We start from the raw sequence: 21,282 nt of genomic DNA, 5'->3' as shown, positions 1-21,282 counted from the left end.
GCGCCCGCCCCCGTCTCCTCCGCCCTGCGCGCCCCGGCCGCCGCTCCTGCTCCTCCTCCTCTCCTTCCTCCTCCTCGCCGCCGCCGCTGCCGCTGCCGCCCGGGCCCCGCGGCTCCGTCCCCGCTGCCCGCGGGCCGCCGCCCGCATGTCGTGTGCGCCCGCCCCGCCGCGCCGCCGCCGGCCCCGCCGCCCCGCCGCGCCGCATGCAGGTGAGAGCGGGCGGGAGCGGCCCCGCCGCCATGTCGGGCCCCGCCGGCAGCGGCGCGGCCGGGCCGCGGGTGCGGGGGGTGCGGGCGCAGCCCCCGCCGCGGGGAGATGGCGATCGGCACCGCCGAGCAGCCCCGGAGGCCGCGGCCGCGCTGCGGCCGGAGCCGGAGCTGCCCGAGGGGATGCCGCGCTCGCCTCGGAGCCGCGGGGGGCGGCCGTGGGGAGAGCCGTGCTCGCGGGGCCGATTCCCGGCACGGGGGGACGGATCCCGGCCGTGGGATGAGCCGTGGCCCTGGGGCAAATCGCGGTCGTGGGGTGAAGGCGGGCCCCGGTGTGAACCCTGGCCGTGAGGTGAGCCCCAGCGGTGGGGCAGATCCCTGTCCTGGGGTAAACCCCGGCCACTGGGTGAGCCCCAGCTGTGGGGTAAATTCCGGCCATGGGGTAAATTCCGGCCACTGGGTGAGCCCCAGCTGTGGGATAAACCCCGGCCATGGGGTGAGCCCCTGCTGCGGGGTGAATCCCAGCCTGGAGGTGAACCTCAGCCCCGGGGCTGACCCCAGCCGTGAGGAGACCGGGGCTGGAGGGTGGTGCGTGGCCGTGGGGCGAATCCCGGCCACGGGGCCAAGGCTTGGCCCCAATCCCCGCCACGTGCCGTGATGGCATCTCGGCCTGGCACTGTGGGTGACCCCCAGCGTGTTTGGGGTGACGGTGCCTTTGGGGTGAGGGTACTTTAGGGTTTAGGGTGTTTTGGGGAGATGCTGGTCTCGCCACCTTTTCCCCGTGGTCCACAGCAGTTCCGTGGGAGGAGGAGGGTGACAGGAGTGCAATAAAACCTGGGCTGCCAGCCCAGGCGTGCTGCTCGCAAATGAAAGCAAGCACTTGAGCACTGAGTTTGGTTCCAGTCTGGGGCTCGCTTGTTAAGCTCCTGTTCAGTGTGGTGGTGGAGGGCTCTGTTGCTCCCAGCCACGCCACATTTTATCTGACCTTCTGGAAATCTTTAGACCAATGGCTTTTATCGGGCCCTTTTGGAAACTTTGAATAGGCTGAGTATTTATTTTGGGGAGGTACAACTTCTCCTGAGTTACCGTGCTGATAAAGATTTTACACGGCCTTGGTTAAGCAGGGAATTTTTTACAATTAAAATGTGATGCTCCCCCACAAAACTCAGAGCTAACCCAGAGGGGCAAACACCCACCCAGGAGTTGTTCATGGTGTGTAGATATGGCTGATAATGAAAATGATGGCAACGTGCTTATTTTTAAAAAGAAAAAAAAATAGCACATTATTCCTCACAACCCAGGGAATTCCTAGAATCATTGTATCGTCCTGTATCCCGGTTTGGAGGGCCACAGAGCTCTGGTGAAGGCGGAGCACGGCCTGCCAGGGATTTCATTTCTGTGAAAAACAAGGAAATGGTCCTGCCACACATCCCTGTCCCGGAGGGCAGCATCCCTGGACACGGCTGTGGTGCCTCCCAGCAGATCCAGGCTGGCAGGACGCTGAGTTTTGCTTTGTCCCACAGCCTGACCCGGTGTCCTGGACGGAGCCCTGCTCCCTGCCCACCGAGGGAGGTGTTTCCAGCCTGGCTGCAGAATTTGGCTCTGGAGCAGGTGGACAGCGTGCACTGCTGGCACCTCTCTGCTCCGTGCTCTGGAACAGTGATCCAGCCTGCACATGGGGTCGGCTCACCCAAACACAGCTTGTGTTGGAGCTCCAGCCCAGACACCAGATCTCCTCCCGAGGAGGCTGGAGGTGACTCCAAAAGCTCCGGTGCAGTGTGCCTGTAGGGTTTCACAGAGCAGTGGAAATTCTGCAGTGCTCTGCTGTCTGCTAAACAAACCCTGCTAAACACTTTCAGTTTTGTTCCCTTCTTACTATTAAAAGCGGGGGCTGCTCTGAGTGCTGAAGTACAGCACAATTTAATTTATTCCCTTTTATCTCTTCCTACAGGGGCTCTTTCTCCTTTCATTTGTGCATTTAACTGAAGGACAAAACTCAGTGTAAGCAGCCCATAGGTGTTGCTGTGCAAAGTTTAGTTTTGTGGCACCCTTGGAGGGCCAGTCGCTAACGTGCCGGGGCTGAGGCTCCCCACAGCAGCCTGCTGGACAGACTCACCCTGGCTGCAGCGTGGAGCAGGCAGAGCTGTGCAGTGCCTGTGGAGTTTGCCAGCCGGCAGGACGAGCTGCTGCTGGCACAGCTCTGCGGGTGCCGTGCCGGAGCGTGAGCCGCGAGCGCCAGAGCAGCGCCAGCAGCAGCCCAGCTGCAGGAGGAGCGCAGTTATCTGCACCAGTGCACCCTCACTGATAGAGCTTGTTTGCCTCGCCTCCAGGCTGCTTCTCCCCAGCCCTGGGAGCAGTGCTCCTTCAGGGATGGAGCTGCTCCAGCATGGATCTGGGAAGGAAAGGAAAGGAAAGAGAAATGCAAGGCTGCTCCAGGTGTATTTACCATCCTCTTCCCATCCAGAACCTGTGGGAGCCCCATCACATTTGCAGTGGGAATTCTCTTGTTGGCTCTTCTCTTTCCATGGGATAAAACTTCCATTCCGTGGGAGCATTTTGTTGTTTCCCATTAACAGTCGTGGTTGTGACCAAGTTTAGCTTTCACACCAGTCCTGGGAGAGCAAAAGCCAGAAAGTGATCCCAAGGTATCTGTGTGGACTCTATTAGGAGAATGAAAAAGCACCAGTGGAGAAAAATTAATTAATTTCCACACTGGGTAAGCCTCTACTTAATTTAAATCTAAACCACTAAGAATTAAAACTTAGAGTTAGGTAGATCACAGCAGCCACTGGCCTTTTTGTTTGAGCCAGTGTGCACAAATGGAGGGATGTGTTTCTTCTTATTAAAACCCTCCCCAAGGGTTTAGGTGGTAAAATTAGCCATCAGTAACTTGCATAATTTCCAGGCAAACTTTCTTGAATCACCCCCAAAAATTCTGCTTTTATCAGCTCTAATCTGCTGGACACTTTTGGGTTACTTGGGCTTAAAAGGGGAGATAAATCCAAATAAGTGCTTACTTTTTACTTGCTTACTGTTTAGTGGGAAGAGGTTTGGGGAGTGCCAAAAGGGCACTCGAGGCACGGGATTGTAACCTGATTTGCAGACTACTGAGAAAGCAAAAGTAACAGTGGAGCCTAGTTTTTTGGGAGCATAAGATGGCATTTGTGAAAACTTTAAAAAATAAGTTAAAATATGTCTTAGGCATATTTAGATTCAGGAGGATTTGCTGTGGATTTAGTGCTTTAGAGCATTAAATGCTAAGCCTCTTGTAATTTTTTTTTTTGTCCAGATTCTGTGGTTCTCTTGGTGGCAGGCTGTAATCAGGGCTTGGGTGCTCGCTACAGTGACAGTGTGGTGTAACCTCACCTTCTGATTAATTCTTTGGGTTTCCAGTGATTTGTCTGTGCAGCTTCTCCATCTCACCTGTAATGATTTAAAAACAAAAAACAACAACAAAAAAGGAGGTTTATTTATCAAGATCCCTACGTGGTGACAATGTTTCTGGAATTCTGCTGCTCTCCTTCCCTGTCTCTTGTGCACCTCGGGGCTGTCATCAAACTTCCCACCACAAGACCACCCCAAAAAGTTCAAATTAAAGTAAACTGAAGTGTCTGGCCGGAAAGGGCAAAAAGAACTTGACATGCCCAGGATTTTCTGGTCCCATTTGTGCCTTCAGATCTCGGGGCTGGCTGCAGAGAGCGCCGTGGAAGGCCTTTAGCTGAACTTGCTGACTGGCATTGCTGGCAGCTCAGTAAATTCACAAAAGGGCTACGTGACACCCACCTCCAATGGCAAGGTGCTGAGCCTCACTGGGGGGCTGCTGTGTGCGACAAAATTCCTCTCTCCGGGTTGAAAACGAGAAAAAAAAATTAATTCACACTCTGCCCAAAACAACAACCAAACTGAAGTTACTCTGAGTAAAAGGGAGCACTGGAAGAAAATCTTCCTAGAATCCTGTTTAGGAGAACAATTTTTGCAGTCTCTTGGACATCTCCTTACAGAGATGTAGCTTTTGGAGTGTTCAGCCACCACCAGGAAGCAGCTGGGCAGGTGGTCATGGCAAAGAGAATTAAAGACAGGCAGAAATGCTCTGTGTGCTGTCCTACAGGGAGCACATTTTATCCCTTGGAGGGGCAGATGTTCAACCAGCACTTAGAAAAATGCTCCAGGACCAGCAAAAAGCAGCTCCAAGCAATCGTAGCTCCAAGTCAGGTGCAGTCAGCCAGCACAGGGGTTTGGGGAGCTGCACCCACACCAGGGGAGGGAAGAGGAGCCCAGTGAGTGTTGGGAGCAATTTGCCTGCAGTTTGTGGGTGGTGTGTGCTCACCCCTGCCCTGGCATTGCCTGAGGGCAGTCCTTAGTGCTGTGTGGGACTGCACAGCACCGTTTGTGCTCGGCATTCACCTGGGTGGGATGTGCTGGCTTCCCCATTCTGCTTGCCGGGCTGGGGAGGAGCTTGGTGGTTTTTCTGAGAAAGACAGAAAAATTGTGAGTAAAAGGGCTGTGAGACTCCAAATGCAGATTTGCAGGATATGAAGGCTGGGGTGTAAGTGCATGTTCTAAATTAAAATTTTCCCTTCAGCAGGAGTTTGGTTTTGGGTTCCCCCCACTTGCAGCTGGAGGGTTGGGAAATTTCAGACATGAAGAGACAAATCCTTCAGAACACCCTGCCACCATCCCTGGTGATTTGAATCTGGATTATTCCTTACACCCTAAACAAAGCATAAAGGGAAACCTCTTGTGCCCCCAGCCAGGAGCAGCAGGAATTTTTATGGAGGCAGCTCTTGTCCCATGGGCCTTTCCCCTTGCCAGGCTCTGCACCCACCTGTACTCTGCAGAGGCTGCGTGGGGAACAGGAATGCAAAGCAAAGCTCCTTCATCCTGGCCCTTCCACCATCAGCTCTCCAGGCCAACAGCTCCCCACACTGCTGCTTCCAATGGCCTGGAAGGGGAGGCCCAATTAAACATTTTACATGATTTTTTAAAGGCAGAAAAAGTTCCTGGGCTGAGGCAGCTCGTCAGGCTGCAGGAGAGGGAGGAATGTTTAGCCTTGTGCTGCTGCAGAGGCAGCCTTCTCCTTGCTCTGGTGTCAAACACATTTTTTTAAGTTCATCAGATTCCAGGAGTACAAAAGAAAGTACAAAACCCATAAGCTTTTGGTCAAGCTGTTAATAATAATCAGGATTTGTGGCTGGTGTTCAAGTTTGCTGTTTACCCTTTAGGGCAGCTGAATGAATTGCTTGGGTGGTTTTCCCCTCGCTTTTCAGGAATGCTTCCATCTGAGTGAACATCTTTGTGCCTTCTAATCACAAATTAGTTTTGCTTTCTTTTTTTTTTTCCTTCCTAAGAAATCAATCAAAAGCCCTTTCAAAAGGCTCTGGATTTAAGGACCATCTAAAGAGAGGGCTGAAGCCTTCCTTCTGCAGATTTGTAGCTCTTTTTTCTCCATAGGATGCTCCCAGGAAAACTGAGAAAGGGGGAAAGCAGGGAGCATACTTTGTGTGCTTTGCTGGATATCCCCATCCTGTGTGAGATCACAAGGGGGGGTGTATGAGACCAAAAAAAAGTTCTTTATCCTGAGTCAGCCTCGATATGTGGAGAATATCCTTTGCTCTTCCTGCTTCCCCTATAGCTCAAAATTCAATTTCTGCTTCTTGTGTTGCATTATTTTACAACTGGCCCTGGCAGTGGGAAGGATCTAGCACAGGATGAACGGCTGCCCAGGCAAAATTCCCACATGTGAACGCCTTTCCTTGAATCCCTTTTTGTTCTGGAAGGTTAAGAAAGCAAAAGGAAAGCAGGGCCAGATGACTTCTCACATACCAGAACATTCCCAGGTGCCAGGAAGAGCTGGGCTTGCCTTTTTTTTTCCTCCATCCAAGTCACATCTTGCCACTGGGAGCGGGTCAGTCTCCAGGGACATGTTTGTACCTGTGCAAGGAGCCTCTTCCTCCTCCTCCTCAGTCTGGAGCAAAAGACAGGGAAGCAGTGGAGTGCACCAGAGGAACTAGGAATGTTTGGAGTGCATGAGAGAAGCACATCTCTGGAGTATTTTGAGACCTGTGGACAGACCAGGAGGTTGGAAACTAGGTGTTTTTCTGCCTGCTCTAGGAACCCCCAGGTGCTTCCTGTACAGGTAAAGGGGGAATAATTCAGTTTTAAGTCATTGGCCATTTATTTCATGGCAGCTGCAGGTCTGAACAAAACAACCCTGGACGTGGGGAGATGAGTATAACTCACAAGTATTTTCTGCTTGGCAAATTACCTGCTTGAAAACCTCAGGCTGTCAACAAGGCTCCAGCATTCCTGACTCCTTACCTGCCTCCTGACCTACCCACTGGGTCTGTGCTCTTCCTTTACTCTCCACTTCTGGGCAGCAGGGGAGGTAGCACCAGGCCTTGGACTGCATTTGTCTTCTGCAGCTTCCTTTCAGAGAGCTCTGTAATTAACCTCTCACCTGCCAGTGTGCTCAGAAATACCAGAAAACCAACCTGCTTGAAAAACTGCAGCGAAACTTGCCAAAGGTATTCCCTGGCTGCGGGTGAAATCCCTGCACAGGGCTGCACAGAGGAGCCCACACAAGCTGAGGAGAGGGTGCCCAGGGAAGCTGTGGCTGCCCCTGGAGCCTGGCAGTGCCCAGGGCCAGGCTGGACAGGGCTGGAGCAGCCTGGGACACTGGAAGGTGTCCCTGCCACGGCAGAGGTGGAACTGGATGGGCTTCAAGGTCCCTTCCAACCCCAGCCAGTGTGGGATTCTGGTTGGAAGTTTAAGTGAGTTGGAAATGCTCACAGGAAAGACTGGATTAATCAGATACAGAAGCAGCTGAACTATCTTTCAATATTCAAATAGTATGCTTTGCTCAGGCTATTAGGCAAACTTTTTTTAAAAATGTAAAGTACATTTAAACACACCCTCTGGAGAAGAGGGTTTATTCCTATAAACTGGGGGGGTTTAACAAATCCCTTCTCTCCTCTCTGAGCATACAAGCCCAGCTACTCTGAGCACTGTGCAGCATCCTGGGCCCTGTTCAGACTGAAAAGGCTCATTTATTGTGCCAGTGATTGCAAAACAGTTTCCACTATCAGTGTGTGCTTTTTCCTTTGGCTTTTTTTCCCCTTTTTCTCCTCCTTCCTTTTAAAATCTTGAGCTTTGACTCATCCAAACTTACCTGTGGTTGAACAAGGCAAGCCTTGTAACCCTAAAGCTGTTTGAATTGAGTTTTTCAGTGGCACATTTTCTTTGGATTGTTGAGGGAGAGAAACTGAAGTGTTGCTGGGCTTTGCTTATTTTGTGGAAGTGCTGGCAGTCTCCCACTGAAAAGGGAAGATGACACCTTGGCCGTGGAAATAATCTCATTTCTTTTCTCCTAGCACAAACTTAGCTTTGAAGGATGAAAGGGTATTGATGGTTCCAGCTGTATCTTAAGCTTGGTTCATTGAGAAGACCTCAGCGTGCATGGATTCATAATTCCTGCGGGGTTTTGCTCCAAAGCCAGGTCAATAGCTGACTCCTCTCCAGGTATTGATCTGAGGAGCTGTGAGGCACAGTGCCTGAGCAGGCTCTGTGTCATTTCTAGTGACTGTGCGGGTGCCAGAGCAGCCCTTCCCCTCCTGGCCCAGAGGGACCCTGGCACACCAGGCACCCCCAGCTCACAGCACTCGTGCTCCTTGGGCTTTTGTGTCTCCCCAGGCCCAGGAAAACCTCCTGCTTTGAGCTGCAGCCATCCTTGGCTGCTTCTCTGCCGTGCCCACAGCCCAGGACGCTGTTTTGTCTTGATCCAGCACTGGCTTCTTCCTTCCCCACACTCCTGGTGACTTCAGCTCCTAATCCTTTAAGCCACTCTGTCCTGGATCTCATTAGAAGCCCAGCACTCCCCAGGGGATGGAGCAGCATTGCAAATGGGTCATTTCTCTGAAACAGTGCAAGATAGTTGTGTAAATAAACAAGCACACTGCTTAAAGCAGCCCTTTGGGGGCTTCTGATGACATTTATTTACAGGCTGGCTGCTGGGAACACTTCTTGCCCTACAGTGGCCCCTTGCATGCGTTTCTGGTGAGCAGAGCCTTATTTTGGGGAGCAGCCTGCCCTGTGCTTGCTCCAAGAGCTGCTCTGGAAGCACCAGGTGTAAAATGCACCTGCAGACCTGGTGTGGGTTCCAGGAGTTGTCATGCACACCCTGAGAGGTAACAGGCTGCTCCCAGCAGGGAGGAACTGTTCCTGTGGAGGGAGGACTGACTCTTAACCAAGCACAGCAATAAAAAGCAGCTGTGTAATGCTGTGGAGGATTTCCATGCAGTAAATAGTTCAGCTGGTCCTCTAAGTGGGGGTGTGACATGGAGGAAGAGGAAGGGTGGAAACCTGGATGTGCTTGTGTTACCTGTGATTTAAGAAAAGCCTGCTTCATTTAGAGGAGATGAGGGGAATAACTGGTGGGTGTATGTCAGTGGGACAATTAGCATTTCCATCAAGTGAGTGCCAGTTGGCTCTGGAATTAATCAAATACAGCTCGTTCCCTCCCTTCCCACCCCTCCCCTTGGCTTTTGCTGTTTGCTTCTGTGACTTGTCTGTGCTTCTCTGGGCTCAGAGAGATAACCTGGAGCCCCCTGGGACCCCAGCACCACTAAATTTACAGCTGGAGGTTCCTGCTTACCTCTTGCCTTTCCCTAGTCTCAACTTGAATTTCCTTGTGCTCTGTGTCACACTTCCCTCAGGGATTCTTTCAAATCTCCTCAAACATGGTTTTTCAATTGTTTGGGTTCTTACAATTAAAAAAACATGATGAGGCATTTACATTTGATTCCCTGCTAATCTCTATCCCCAGTCATGGTATTTGGAGTAAGAAGCTGGAAAGACACAGTACCTGGGAGGGCAGACTCAGGGTGCTCCTTGAATTCCTGGCAGAGGCAGTGCACACAGAGGTGGCTGGACACAGTCCTGCAGGAAGGCACCATGACAAAAGCTCAGATCCACGCCAAAGACCATGACAATTCCCCATTCTCCAATATTTTCTTGCTGATTTATACACACTAGGTGCTGTATATAGGGATATAGCAAATAGTTTACCTTAAGCTGACACATCTGTACATACCCCAGGTCTCTTTGAATGCCCTTCCCATACCCTTGAACAATCAATCACCTGGTTTTCCTGCCCCACGGAGGAGGAAATCCAGTTTTTGTGTTTGCGGTATTGGCTGTGCTTCTCTTCTCCTCGGGGAGGCCAAAATGGGGAGACTTTGTCCCATTCCCCTAAAAGCAGAGCAGTGCAGACAAGCGGCCTGTGCACCACTCAGGCCTGATTCCCAAGCACAGGAATGGCCGTGGGGATGAAGAGAGCCAAAGGGTGCTGTTGGCAGCCCCAGCCTTGGAGCAGGTGTGTGTCACTGCTGGGAGGGATCGGCACATGGGAGGGCACGGACACTCAGCTGTGCTCTCAGGAAGGAAGGGCCGCTCAGGCCTGCCTGCTGGATCGCTTCCAACGTGCTTTGGCAGCTTGACTCACCCGTGTGCAGAGGCTGGGGGAAAAGGAAAGAGTCACAAGGAATGTCGCTGGGCTGCAGGCGAGGGTGGAGCTGTGCCCAACATCCATGAACACAGGGCTGCAGCAGGAGGCAGGCACAGCTCTTCTGCACTTGCCTCCTCTCTGAGGCACTGAGGTGTCAAACAACTTGAACAAAACACCTTATGGGCACTGTCATTTAACCAGTGCATCTTCTGCGCCCTTTGGGGAAGGGACTGTGTGTCTGAAACCCAGAAGTTCCTGTTGTTTGCTGCCCAAAAATCATTTCTTCATATGAAAGCCTCTGCTGCAGCCCAGTAACTCAGCCTTTGCTCTCTGACACTCCTCACACCTTCAGTAGTGTTCCAGTACTCATTTCTTTTCTCCAGGCTTTAAATGATAGTCATTTGCATGCCTCATACATACATACAAAAACAGCCCAGCAAATAAAACAGCATAAAAGCCCAAAAGTCCAAGGAAAAGGCAGGCACAGACTTACTGGTGGGAACACAGTACCTGCCCCTGGCCCTTTTTATATCCACCTCAGAGAGCAGCTTAGGCTCACCCAGGACCACATTTAGAGTTGCAACAGAATAATCCTGCTCTGCCAGTCCCCTCTGGGTTTTTTTGGACCCACAGAATTCCATTAGGAACCCCCAGAGTTTATAAATATTGTTCTTACTAATGCGCTGATGTCCTCCTCTCCGGGTTTTCTGTAATTTACACAAAATGAGGAAGAGATACTGTGTTTAATTTACACAAAATCAGGGCTGGATCTGTAGCAGAGAGCAAGTTTTAGTAGCTTCAGAAGTTTTCCAAGGGGAGCCTTTAGGAGAAAGGCCTGCCAAAATTTGCACTGATGCACATTGGATTTTGGAGTTAACAGATCCAGGGAACTCAGTGCAGCCCCCTGAAGACTGAGCAAAACCAGGTTGGGATTTGTGGATATTATTTTAGTTTCAGGACAAGCAAAGTGGGAGATAGGAATGGCAGGAGTTGGGCAGAATCCATGTTTTGCCTAAGAACAAAATTACACATGGTGACTTTCAAGTCTTGCTCAATGTTGCTGTGATGCAGGAGGAGGAGAAAAAAGTGCATTTGATTTAGGTTTGTTTTCCCCTTTCTGTAACTGTGGCAATGACACTGCTGCCTGTTTGACTCACCACGATTTCAAAGCAATATTCAAGTGAGTAACAGCTGAAAAATGTGATGTCCTTTGCCTCCCAGCTCAGGGCTCACTCCTCTGCAGGCCCCTGATGGCCACACATGGCTCTGCAGTGGCAGAGCACTTGTGCATTTCAGCATCGTTCCTTTGGGCGCCCTGCCAGGGAGCACTGCTGGAGCTCTCAGGGGCTCAGTGGGCATCTCTGGGCTGCTGTGGATGGGCAGGGCTGGCTCAGGTGGGCTCAGCACCGTGCTTTTAAGGACTTCAAACAGAGCACTCACCCAAGCCCTGGGTTTGGACAGCGAAGTTCTCTGTGTGTTGGGTCCAGGTGCCGTAGAGGTGCAGTCAGTTTGAGGTCTGACAGATGCAGCAGCGAGGGCAGGTGGAATGGGGCTCTTGTGGCTGTGAGGAGTCTGTCTGAGTGCTCCCCACTTTCACACCAGCATCTGAAGAGCAAAGATAAATCCAGCAAAATGCAAAGCACCAGAGATTTGGCACTCCCAAAGCGCAGCCTGCTCGTGTTGGGGGGGGGGGGGAAAGGCTGTTGTGATTTTGGGGTTCTGGAGCAAAGATGGAAGGATTCCAGGTGTAATCCCTTGTCCTTAAGTAACTGGTTCCCTTCGTGGCCCCGTGCCAGGCAGTGTGAGCACAGAATCCTCTTACGCCATAGCTCTGCTGGCCGTGTGACCTCGCCTGGACATGGCAGGGGGCTATAAATAGGAGTGGGGCTCACGTGTGCCCCTGCAGCTCCCTTGGGCCCTGCTCAGGGAAGGAAGCAGCGGCCCTGTGAGTGAGGGCCTTGGCAGGGGACAGCCCTGCCAGCTCCTGCCCCGTGCCAGAGCGCTGCTCTGCCTGTCAGCATCGGCTGGAAAACACTGCAGGACTTGACCCTCCGAGAGGGAAAGCGGCATCTTGGGTTAGCTGGACTTGCTGAACAGAGCCCTCAGCTTGTTACCTCACATTCAGGTTGGAGCTGTTTGAAGAACTTCCCAGCTACTGCAGCTGGCTGGAGGAGAGTCTGGATGAGGGAAGAGCTGCATCCTCTGGAGCAGCTGCTTTGGAATTGAAATCAAAATTGCATTTTGTGTGTCTGGGGAGGAGAAGATCAGCCAGCAGCAAATTGGTGTTTTTAAATCACACACAGAGTCCTGCCCAGCACAACAGCCTAGGGAGGCATGGAATAAAACCTCTCCCTGTGTCCCCTGGCAAGTGGATGGTTCTTGAATTCTTGGTTCATCAGAGCTCCTGTCTGACAGTCAGGACAGCTGGATGAATTTGGCATGCACAGGCTCTTCCTTAGGCTTCTGATATTCACATTTTGCACTGGGCTGGAGCCCTTTGTGCCCCAGAACAGCTAAATGGGAGCTTTACCTGAGCTCTTTTTGTGGCTCCTGGGCCATTAGGAATACAAAGGTCTTCACTGATCCCGAGGATGAAAAAGCACAGAACACAAAAGCTGGATAGTTAATGGCAAAATGGAGCTAATTCCCCCTCAGACTGCAATTTTGAGCCATGAACTGGAGTGCAGTGCAGTGGAGAAGTGGGACTTCCCTTCAATCCTTGGTTCCCTGTGGAAGCTACAGGAGGGAGCAATCCAGGAACAGCAGAATGCTTCTGATCTTGTCTGCAGGCTCTGCACACAGCAAAAAACTCTGTGGGTTATGGGGGATAAAGTGGGAAACCCAGCAGGTGACTGCAGAACCCCCAACTTCCTGGGATGAAATGCTCTTCTCCATCCTGGGATTTGCCCAGGTGTGAGCCCTGCTTGGCAGGCCACAGTTGTTGTGCATAAACTCTGGTATTTACCACTGCCATTGGTAAACTGCCATAAACTCTGGTATTGTGCATAAACCCTGTGGTGTTGCAGGGTATCCTGGGAAAGGTCAGCTCCTGGCAGGACAGAAAGGAAGGAATGCTGTGCAGTAACAGTTGTGATGGTGTTTCAGACTAACAGGGATGCCAAAGGAAAAATATGATCCTCCAGATCCTCGCAGAATTTACACCATCATGTCGGCGGAAGAGGTGGCCAACGGGAAGAAGTCGCACTGGGCTGAACTAGAGATCTCGGGTGAGTTGCTTGGAGTTTGAATTCCCACAGCTGGCGCCCCAGGCCACTCCAGATCCAGAGGGGGTCCAGACTGAAGAGGTTTAAGCTCCTTGCTTTGCTCTTGCAGGGAGAGTGCGGAGCTTAAGCACGTCGCTGTGGTCGCTGACACACCTGACTGCTCTGCACCTCAATGACAACAACCTTACTCGCATTCCACCTGATATTGCCAAGCTTCACAATCTGGTTTACCTGGATCTGTCATCCAACAAACTCAGAAGTTTACCAGCAGAACTAGGAAACATGGTGTCTCTCAGGTGAGGGGAATTATTCTGGTTAACTTTCCAACAAATCTCTGGCGTGGGATTGGGACCGAGAGTTTCAGTTTGTTTCCTGTGCCTGTTATTTCAAATAATCCTGAAAAACTCCAGGCTGGTGCAGAGCTTTGGTTCTAATAATTACTTTTGGGTTCACTGATTGTTGATATATCGCTGTTTCCATCCCTGGTTTCATCTTGGGCTTTGTGGCCTTTTCCCCCCTAATGAATCTATTTCAGCCCTGCTCTGACATGGGAAGATTGGCATATCTTTCCATAATAAAATTCAGGGTGAAAAGTGTTCTCTTTGAGGACGAGCAGTGTGCAGCACCTTAGGAGTTTGTTCTGCAGTAATCCTCACCCAGAGTGTTTTTGCATTTGCTGCAGGGAATTGCTTTTAAATAACAATCTGTTACGGGTTTTGCCTTATGAACTTGGACGGCTCTTCCAGCTGCAAACCCTGGGTTTGAAAGGTGAGCTCTTCCCAATTCCATATTCCTACGAGTTCTCGGGGATCCTGAGGGGGGCTGGCCTCAAAACCTTCCTCTGTTACCTCAGGGTTTTCTTACAGGTTATTTTAAGCATTAAGTTGGTAGCAAAAATGACCAGGCAGTTGGGAGAACAATGCTTCTCTTTCTTAGTGCCGCTAAACTTCCTTAGGAGCTCATTTCAAATCTGCAGTCAGGGAAATAAACCCTTTAACCTGCTGAGTTAATTTGTCTGTTCTCATTCTGGGAGATTTTCTTTGGGTGGAAAGCCTCAAGAAAGGCAGGCTGCTGATCCCCCTGCTGTTGTTTTGTGCTGTTGACAGGCAATCCTTTATCCCAAGATATTCTCAGCCTCTACCAGGATCCAGACGGAACCCGAAAGCTACTGAACTACATGCTTGACAATCTAGCAGGTACAGCCCGAGGGATCTGGTGCAAAAAGGCTTTAAAAGTAGCATTTGCTGTTAAAACAAGACTCTGAACCACTGCAGGGAGAGTATTCCTTCCCTGCCACAGTGTTTTCGTCTGGTGGCTCCAGTCATATCCCAAAACACACCCTCAGTCCCAGTGGAAGAGGCTGATTGTACTGTCTGAGGGTCTCCTGTGTTACAGCCAAATGTTCTCTCTGTTCTGTGTGAAACCCTTCAAGTACCAGCCAAGGGCAAAGTCTGCCTTGCTGAAGCCATTTTGGTTCTCCCCACCAGAAATAATCATTTGAATGCGAGCAGAATGTCAAATTTAGCTCAAGAAACACGGAAGCCATTAAGAACATCCAGTACCTGACCTGAGTCCTGCTTTGTGGTTCTGTAACTGAGCCTTCTGCTTTGCCACTCAGTGACTCCCAGGTTCAGGCACTGCAGGAATGATGGATGCAGGGCAAGGTTCTTGGAGAAGGGATGGCTGAACCATGCCAGGATTTACCCTCCTTCTTCAGCAGATTATTCAATGTTTCAGTATTCACTTATTTCGGTTGTGCTTCTAAATCTGAGAAGAAGAGACAGAAATAGTCACCAATATTACAAATGACATTTTTTCTCTTACTAGAGCTACTCATTTAAATGAGTTTTGCCTCCCCTGAAGACTCGGGGAGTTGGGAATGCAAAACACATTATTGTTCAGTCATCACTTTGACTTGGGAACTGTAACTTACAAATAGAAACTCTGAATTAATCACTGGTTTAATTTTTTTTGCAGTTCACCCAGAGCAGCTGCCTCCAAGGCCATGGATTACTTTAAAAGAACGAGACCAAATTCTGCCCTCAGGTAAATCTGTGTTCACAAGGTGACACACTGGGAAACGTACCTTGGACTTCATTTTCCTGGATCAGAGTGAAAACAGCAATTTGTTCATTTGTACTAGAAAAATTACCATATGGCTGTGCTGTAAATACCATTTTTGCCATTTGAATGGGATGCTGGGCATTTCTTTTCCACGTTGAGCTTTGTCACTCTTGTCCAAGCCAAAGAGACAACCTCCAGAGGCTGACAATCTTTCCTTTTCTCTCTCTCTTTGCAGCTTCATTTACAGTCATGTGTTACAATGTGTTGTGTGATAAATACGCCACCCGGCAGCTCTATGGCTACTGCCCGTCCTGGGCACTCAATTGGGAGTACAGGAAAAAGGGAATCATGGAAGAAATCGTCAACTGTGATGCAGACATCATCAGTCTTCAGGTAGTAGAACATAACTGCATTTTCCATCAGAAACAGCAAACCTGAACCTCCACCTTTAGGATTAGATGTTCCCTTGGGAGCACCATAGCCACCTGCTCGATAGCAAATTCCAGGTCTTCCCAATGCAAGCTGTACGTCCATATTCCAGTGTCAAATACACCAGGTGTGGTCTGCTGCTATCCAAAATACACCTCTGGCTTTGCCTGTGGGAGGGATTCCAGGGAATGCAGGAATGCACATCCATTCCCAGCAGGCCGTTGGTCTAGGAAGGGACATGGATTGTGCAGCTTTTCTGCCTGCAAGCTGGGCAGGCACAAGGAAGGGTTTCCTTCACTTCTTTAGCCTGAGGTGTTTGTGTACAATTGCAGGAAGTGGAAACGGAGCAATACTTCACCCTTTTCCTGCCAGCCCTGAAAGAACGGGGATATGACGGATTCTTTTCTCCAAAGTCACGTGCCAAAATCATGTCGGAGCAGGAGAAGAAGCATGTGGATGGCTGCGCCATATTCTTCAAAACAGAAAAGTAAGGGGCAGCAGCAGCTTCCAAAATTTACACCTAAACCTCAGAACAGCTCCCAGTCATTAGGATGGAAGCTTCCCAAAGCCTGAGAGTGAAAACTCTCAGAGTTTTCACTGCAAAAGAAGAACGCAGCTCTCGGTTGTGTCCAGGGCTTTGGAAGAGGGGGAGCCTGTGGGAGCAGACAGGGATGTGTTTCAGACGGGGACATTGCCACAGGGGCTGTGCCACAGCTGCTCACGGTGCTGCTCCCCTCCTTGCCCAGGTTCACGCTGGTGCAGAAGCACACGGTGGAGTTCAACCAGGTGGCCATGGCCAACTCGGAGGGCTCAGAAGCCATGCTGAACAGAGTGATGACCAAGGACAACATCGGGGTCGCCGTGGTGTTGGAGGTGCACAAGGAATTATTTGGAGCAGGTGAGTACGACTGTGGTGTCCTCGCTGCTGCTCAGCTCCAGGGACAGGCACGAGTTATTCCTAGTTAATCCACGCTGTTCCCATTGGCAGTGCAGCCAAACACAGCCCACGGTGGCTCAGACAGGCAGAGGTGACGTGGTCTGGTTGTGCTCACAGCAAGATGCCCAGCATTTGTTTTTCTCCTTTCAGGTTTCTGTCCCTGCTTACTTACTCTGTTACTTTCTGCTTGAGCAGCTCAGCTTTCCCAAGGTCAATGTGTTTACACACATTTGCTCTTACCAGTAGTTGGCAACAATGTTCAACTTCTATTTTCAACTCTCTTTTCCTCCCCTGGGTTGACTCCTTCCACCCTCCCCCAGTGATTAGATGTCAGTGCTAATGTACCGATGTGGAAGGAGGAGATTATCAGGTATCTTTTCCTGCCTCTTGATTGACTGTTACATTTTCATTAAGTTTGATGAGATGCAGCAGGCAATTCCAGCACAGGTAGCTGCTGTGTCCCCGTGGCTCTGGGGTTTTCATGGCTTCAGAGGAGGCTGCAAGGAGCTCCCTGGGCTGTTTGCAGGCATTTCAGCAGGTTTGAGCAATGACAACACGCCCATCTGCTGCTGTGTCTGAGCTCTGAGGAGCTGCACCCCGAGCATGCACAAGCAGGAGCACAGAACCTCTCACTGCTGACGTTGTTTGTCCAGGTATGAAATCGCTTCACGTGGACAAGCAGCTGCTCATTGTGGCCAATGCCCACATGCACTGGGACCCCGAGTACTCAGATGTGAAACTCATCCAGACCATGATGTTCGTCTCAGAACTGAAAAACATCCTGGAGAAAGCCTCGAGCAGGCCCAGTAGCCCAACAGCAGATCCCAACTCTATCCCTCTGGTGCTGTGTGCGGATCTCAACTCACTGCCTGACTCAGGTAAGGCTGGCTTTTAGGCCTGACTTGGAACTTACCTTCTTAGAACGTTCAGGTCCGCTTTCTCTTCTGAAGGTGAGGGGCTTGTTGGCACTGCCCAGGGGAGGCATGGATGAAAGCTTTCCTAGGAACTGCTGCCTTTGGAAATCTGGCTGAAGAGAGAGACTGAGTCCTGCGGCTGAGCTGCCTGCTTTTCATGCTCAGCTAGACACTCCAGGAGAGCTGGCTGCACCTGCAGAAGTGTAGAAAGGCACAATTAGATCTTAAATAAGTCATTACATAAACACCCATGCCTGAAGCAGCAATAAGTAGGAAAGAAGTGAGTTCCTGATGAAGACTTCCCAATGAGGGGGTTTGGGTTGCTTTGCTAACTCTGAACTCATGGTGCCTTCTGGTTTTTAATATCCCAAAGCTGTCTTTCAAAGCAGCTCCCTAAAGCCCTCCCCTTGCCCGCAGGTGTAGTGGAATACCTGAGCAACGGCATCGTAGCTGACAACCACAAGGACTTCAAGGAGCTGCGTTACAACGAGTGTCTGATGAACTTCAGCGGCAACGGCAAGAACGGAGCCTCGGAGGGCAGGATCACGCACGGCTTCCAGCTCAAGAGCGCCTACGAGAACAACCTGATGCCTTACACCAATTACACTTTCGACTTCAAAGTAAGCCCCGCTCCCGCTCGGCTCCCCGGGCTGCCCCGGCCTAGCGAGGACGGGCCCTGCCCTCACCGCGCTCCCTCCCTCCCTCTCTCCGCAGGGTGTGATTGACTACATTTTCTACTCCAACACTCACATGAACGTGCTGGGAGTGCTGGGCCCTTTGGACCCCCAGTGGCTGGTGGACAACAACATCACGGGGTGCCCGCACCCGCACATCCCCTCGGACCACTTCTCGCTGCTGACGCAGCTGGAGCTGCAGCCGCCGCTGCTGCCGCTGGTGAACGGCGTGCACCTGCCCTCGCGCAGGTAGTGGGGCAGCGCCCGCCCGCCCGGGACCTGTACACTTGTAAATCCCTCTAGGTAGGAGTGAAGTATGGCCAACCTGCAGCTGCTTCTCCGAGCTCCTTCCCTTGTGTGTTTGAGAAGAGATTTTTGCACATTTTGGTGCACGGCGGTATCATTTGGCACTAGGGCTGGAACCAAAGTATTATTCCCCTTTCCAGGTTTTTAATTTAATTTTTGTTTGTGTTTTGGGGTTTTTTTTTTTTTATTTTACTTTAAACTGGCTTTTTCTTTTCAGTAGGAAGCTGCACTTCTAAATGGACAAAAGAGATGTAAAAAAACTTGCATTTAACATATTTCAAGGTAATGCTTTTTTCCAGAACGTGGCAAATTGAGCCAGCCTTTTAGGAGAAGGAAAAACAAAACTAGAGATGCTTGTATTGTAGGAAGAATGTTAGAAATACTGTTTGTTCAAATCCAAAATGGAGACTCAACTCTGCATTCAACATAAATTTTGCACATTATCAAAGCACTTAATTACCTGACTATAAACGATTGGCAGCATGGCCCTGCCCCTCATCTCAGTACTATCAGAAAACCAAAGATAGCCAAGTATCTGTGATCAAATTCGAGCTCTAAATCCTCCTGGTTCCAATTTGTTTGGGAGCTGTTGTCAGTCAGGGCTGAAGCAAAAACCTGCTGGTTCCTTCCCAAATGTTAATGCTCTTTGGATGTGTTGGAAATCCTTGTTTTCTTTCCTTTTAATGCTCTGGGTGGCCAGTTCAAAACCTTGTGCCTCAAGAGGCATTAAACACGATGCAATTTTCTGGAGAAAAAAAAAAAAAAAAACAGACAAAAAAAACCAAGTTGTTTGGCTGCTTAATGTTTAAAAAAAAGGCACAGTGATAGGAAAAGGTCGTGTCTGTGTTTTTAAGTTTTTCTTTATTCTGCTTTTTTGCTGCTATAAGATTTTCTTGAATTTCTATTTGAAACTTTTCATGCACTTTACTGTTTCTAGTCTCCAAATGTGATATTTTTAATAAATGAAAAGCATTTTCCATGATGTGAATGAAATTTTTAAGCAGATTGATAAGCCTATATTTATGTCTCATTCGTATACTTCAAAAAAAGTCCAATTTGAATTGTGAAATTAGTTTTAAATACAAAAGAGCCATCTTCTGTCTTGCAAAACTGCCAAGTCAGGCTGCTCCTCTTTAATTAAACATTTCCTTTGTCATTTTATACACAGGAAATTTTCCATAGGGGGAAAAAAATCAATTTGACTTAGAGGAGAAACTATTCCCTGACTCTGACTAGGGGCCAGGGAGGGGGTGGAGTGGGCCAGAAGGCAAAAATGGGTTCAGCAGAGTGACAACTCCCTTGGAAAAGTGCCTAAAAAATGGGGGTGTCATCTATGGCCTGGGATCAATTGGAAGCAATGGGAGCTGGGGGAAAGTCCTGCATAGCACTTGCTTTGTGCAAAACCAAAAACAAACAAACAAAACAAACAAAAAAAAAAAAAAAGGGGGGGAAGATAATCCCTTTCCAGAGATGGATTTTCCTCTGGGTGCAGGTATCTCTGTTGGAATATACCTCAGCATTCCCTACCTGGCCATGGCACATGGATTGGAGAGCACTGGAAAGTAGAATAGCATGAAAAACTTAATTCTGTGGACATTACCTTTCTGTATTCAGCTGCTGTATGTTTTTTGGGGAGGGGGGATGCTCTGCTCCCCCTGTTCCTCCAGGCACGGTGGTCCCAGCGTGAGCAGTGTTTCCTAACCATACTTCACTCCCAGTATTTTTGGAGCTGTTTGTACAAAACGGAATTTCCGATTCGCCCGTGACTGTCTATGAACTGCAGAGGAGCCCATTTAGTAATAAAAACCCAAACCCAGCACCAACGTTTTGTAATGTGGGGGTGGAAGAGGATGGGGATGGGAAAACCCAAACCTTGGCAAACGCTGTAAGCTGCTCCTGCTGGATTTCCCTTGGGTTCCTGGCCATGGAAGTGTTCTGTTGCACCAGGGTGTTCCGCTGGATTTTCTCTGCTGCACTTCCCAACGCTCATCACGCCACGCGGTTTTTAACACAGATTGGTTTTTTAACAGACATTGCACAAAAAACCCCAGTTTTGTTCATGTTTCAGTCAATGCATATGTTTACTGCCTCTCCTGTGTGGCTTCCTCCCGGTTTTCCCTTCCCAGCAGCAGCAGTGAGGGGATGGTGCTTTCTTTCCCGGCCTCGGTTCCCAGCACGGTGCAGGCAATACCTGGAAAAAAGGCTCCAGGCCCTTCCCTGCTGCTCACTGCCTCTGTTTGCTTCCCACACACGGTGCCTGGTGTCCACTCCCCAGCAGCAGCACTGCCTAAAGCCAGCCGAGAAAACAAAATCCAACACCCTTCTACAAGCAACTTTTTAAAAAAACTCAACCTGGTGAATCTGTCCGATTACGGGGTTTTGTGTGTGTATATATATATACATATATATATATATATAAAAAAGAGAATTTTGTACAATGCAGCTGAATATTTCTGCTTCCTTCTTTCACTGCAAGGAGACTGAACCTTCCACAAGTTTGGTCACGCACACTCCCTCCCGCTCACCCTTTGGTGTTCCAAGGTAACCCAGATCCCAAGAGAACCTGGTGGGAACCACTCACATATTAATCCTCTCTGCCAAGCATCAGCCAAGAACTCACTTCAGCTAGGAATAATTTTAGGTGGCGATCATAAACCTCTAGATGCAGGTTCGGCACAACCCTTCCCTGTGGGAATGGTGAAGGTGAGAGTGATCCCAGCGCTTGGGGTCCATCCACCCTCTTTGGAGGCTCCCACACCGCCTTGCAGGGGTTGTTTGAGCGCTCAGGGGGTTTGAAGTCAGGGTTTGTTCTTGTGAGCTGCCTTTGCAGGCAGGAGGTCCCATCCCTGAGAAGGTGGAAGTGCACACGGAGCAGGGGCAGCTGCAGGGTCACTCCCGGGCACGCTCACACTGCAGTTCTGGGGGGATTTATGCCCTGCCTGTGGGAATGGCAGCTTTGCTTCACACTGGGGGCCTCTGGCAGGAGGAAACACTGCTTGCCCTGGACCTTCGGGCAGCTGCGGAAA

The 21,282-nt window shown here is 50.1% G+C and overlaps 1 protein-coding gene across 1 annotated transcript; it reads left to right on the top strand.

Annotated features, from left to right (window-relative positions):
• Positions 1–100: 100 nt before the first annotated feature.
• Positions 101–20,696, top strand: CNOT6L (CCR4-NOT transcription complex subunit 6 like). The gene is made up of 12 exons (XM_064710158.1): positions 101–209; positions 12,814–12,935; positions 13,042–13,228; positions 13,615–13,700; positions 14,039–14,128; positions 14,910–14,978; positions 15,232–15,389; positions 15,758–15,912; positions 16,172–16,323; positions 17,016–17,240; positions 17,694–17,896; positions 17,991–20,696. Exons 2-12 carry the CDS (start codon positions 12,824–12,826, stop codon positions 18,201–18,203), a joined length of 1,650 nt encoding a protein of 549 aa, XP_064566228.1. The 5' UTR covers positions 101–209; positions 12,814–12,823; the 3' UTR covers positions 18,204–20,696.
• The last annotated feature ends 586 nt before the right edge of the window (positions 20,697–21,282 follow it).

Source organism: Zonotrichia leucophrys, chromosome 4 (genome assembly GCF_028769735.1).
Source record: "Zonotrichia leucophrys gambelii isolate GWCS_2022_RI chromosome 4, RI_Zleu_2.0, whole genome shotgun sequence".
Classification (NCBI taxonomy): domain Eukaryota; kingdom Metazoa; phylum Chordata; class Aves; order Passeriformes; family Passerellidae; genus Zonotrichia; species Zonotrichia leucophrys.
The sequence above is the reverse complement of the archived record's forward strand: the minus strand, read 5'-3'. Positions and strand labels throughout refer to the sequence as shown.

Excerpts from the sequence above, each read along its gene's own strand:
- CNOT6L (XM_064710158.1), top strand. The coding sequence starts at position 12,824 with ATGCCAAAGGAAAAATATGATCCTCCAGATCCTCGCAGAATTTACACC. Across the intron at positions 15,390-15,757 it reads CAGACATCATCAGTCTTCAG|GAAGTGGAAACGGAGCAATA; the intron begins GTAGTAGAACAT and ends GTACAATTGCAG. Across the intron at positions 17,241-17,693 it reads CAACTCACTGCCTGACTCAG|GTGTAGTGGAATACCTGAGC; the intron begins GTAAGGCTGGCT and ends CCTTGCCCGCAG.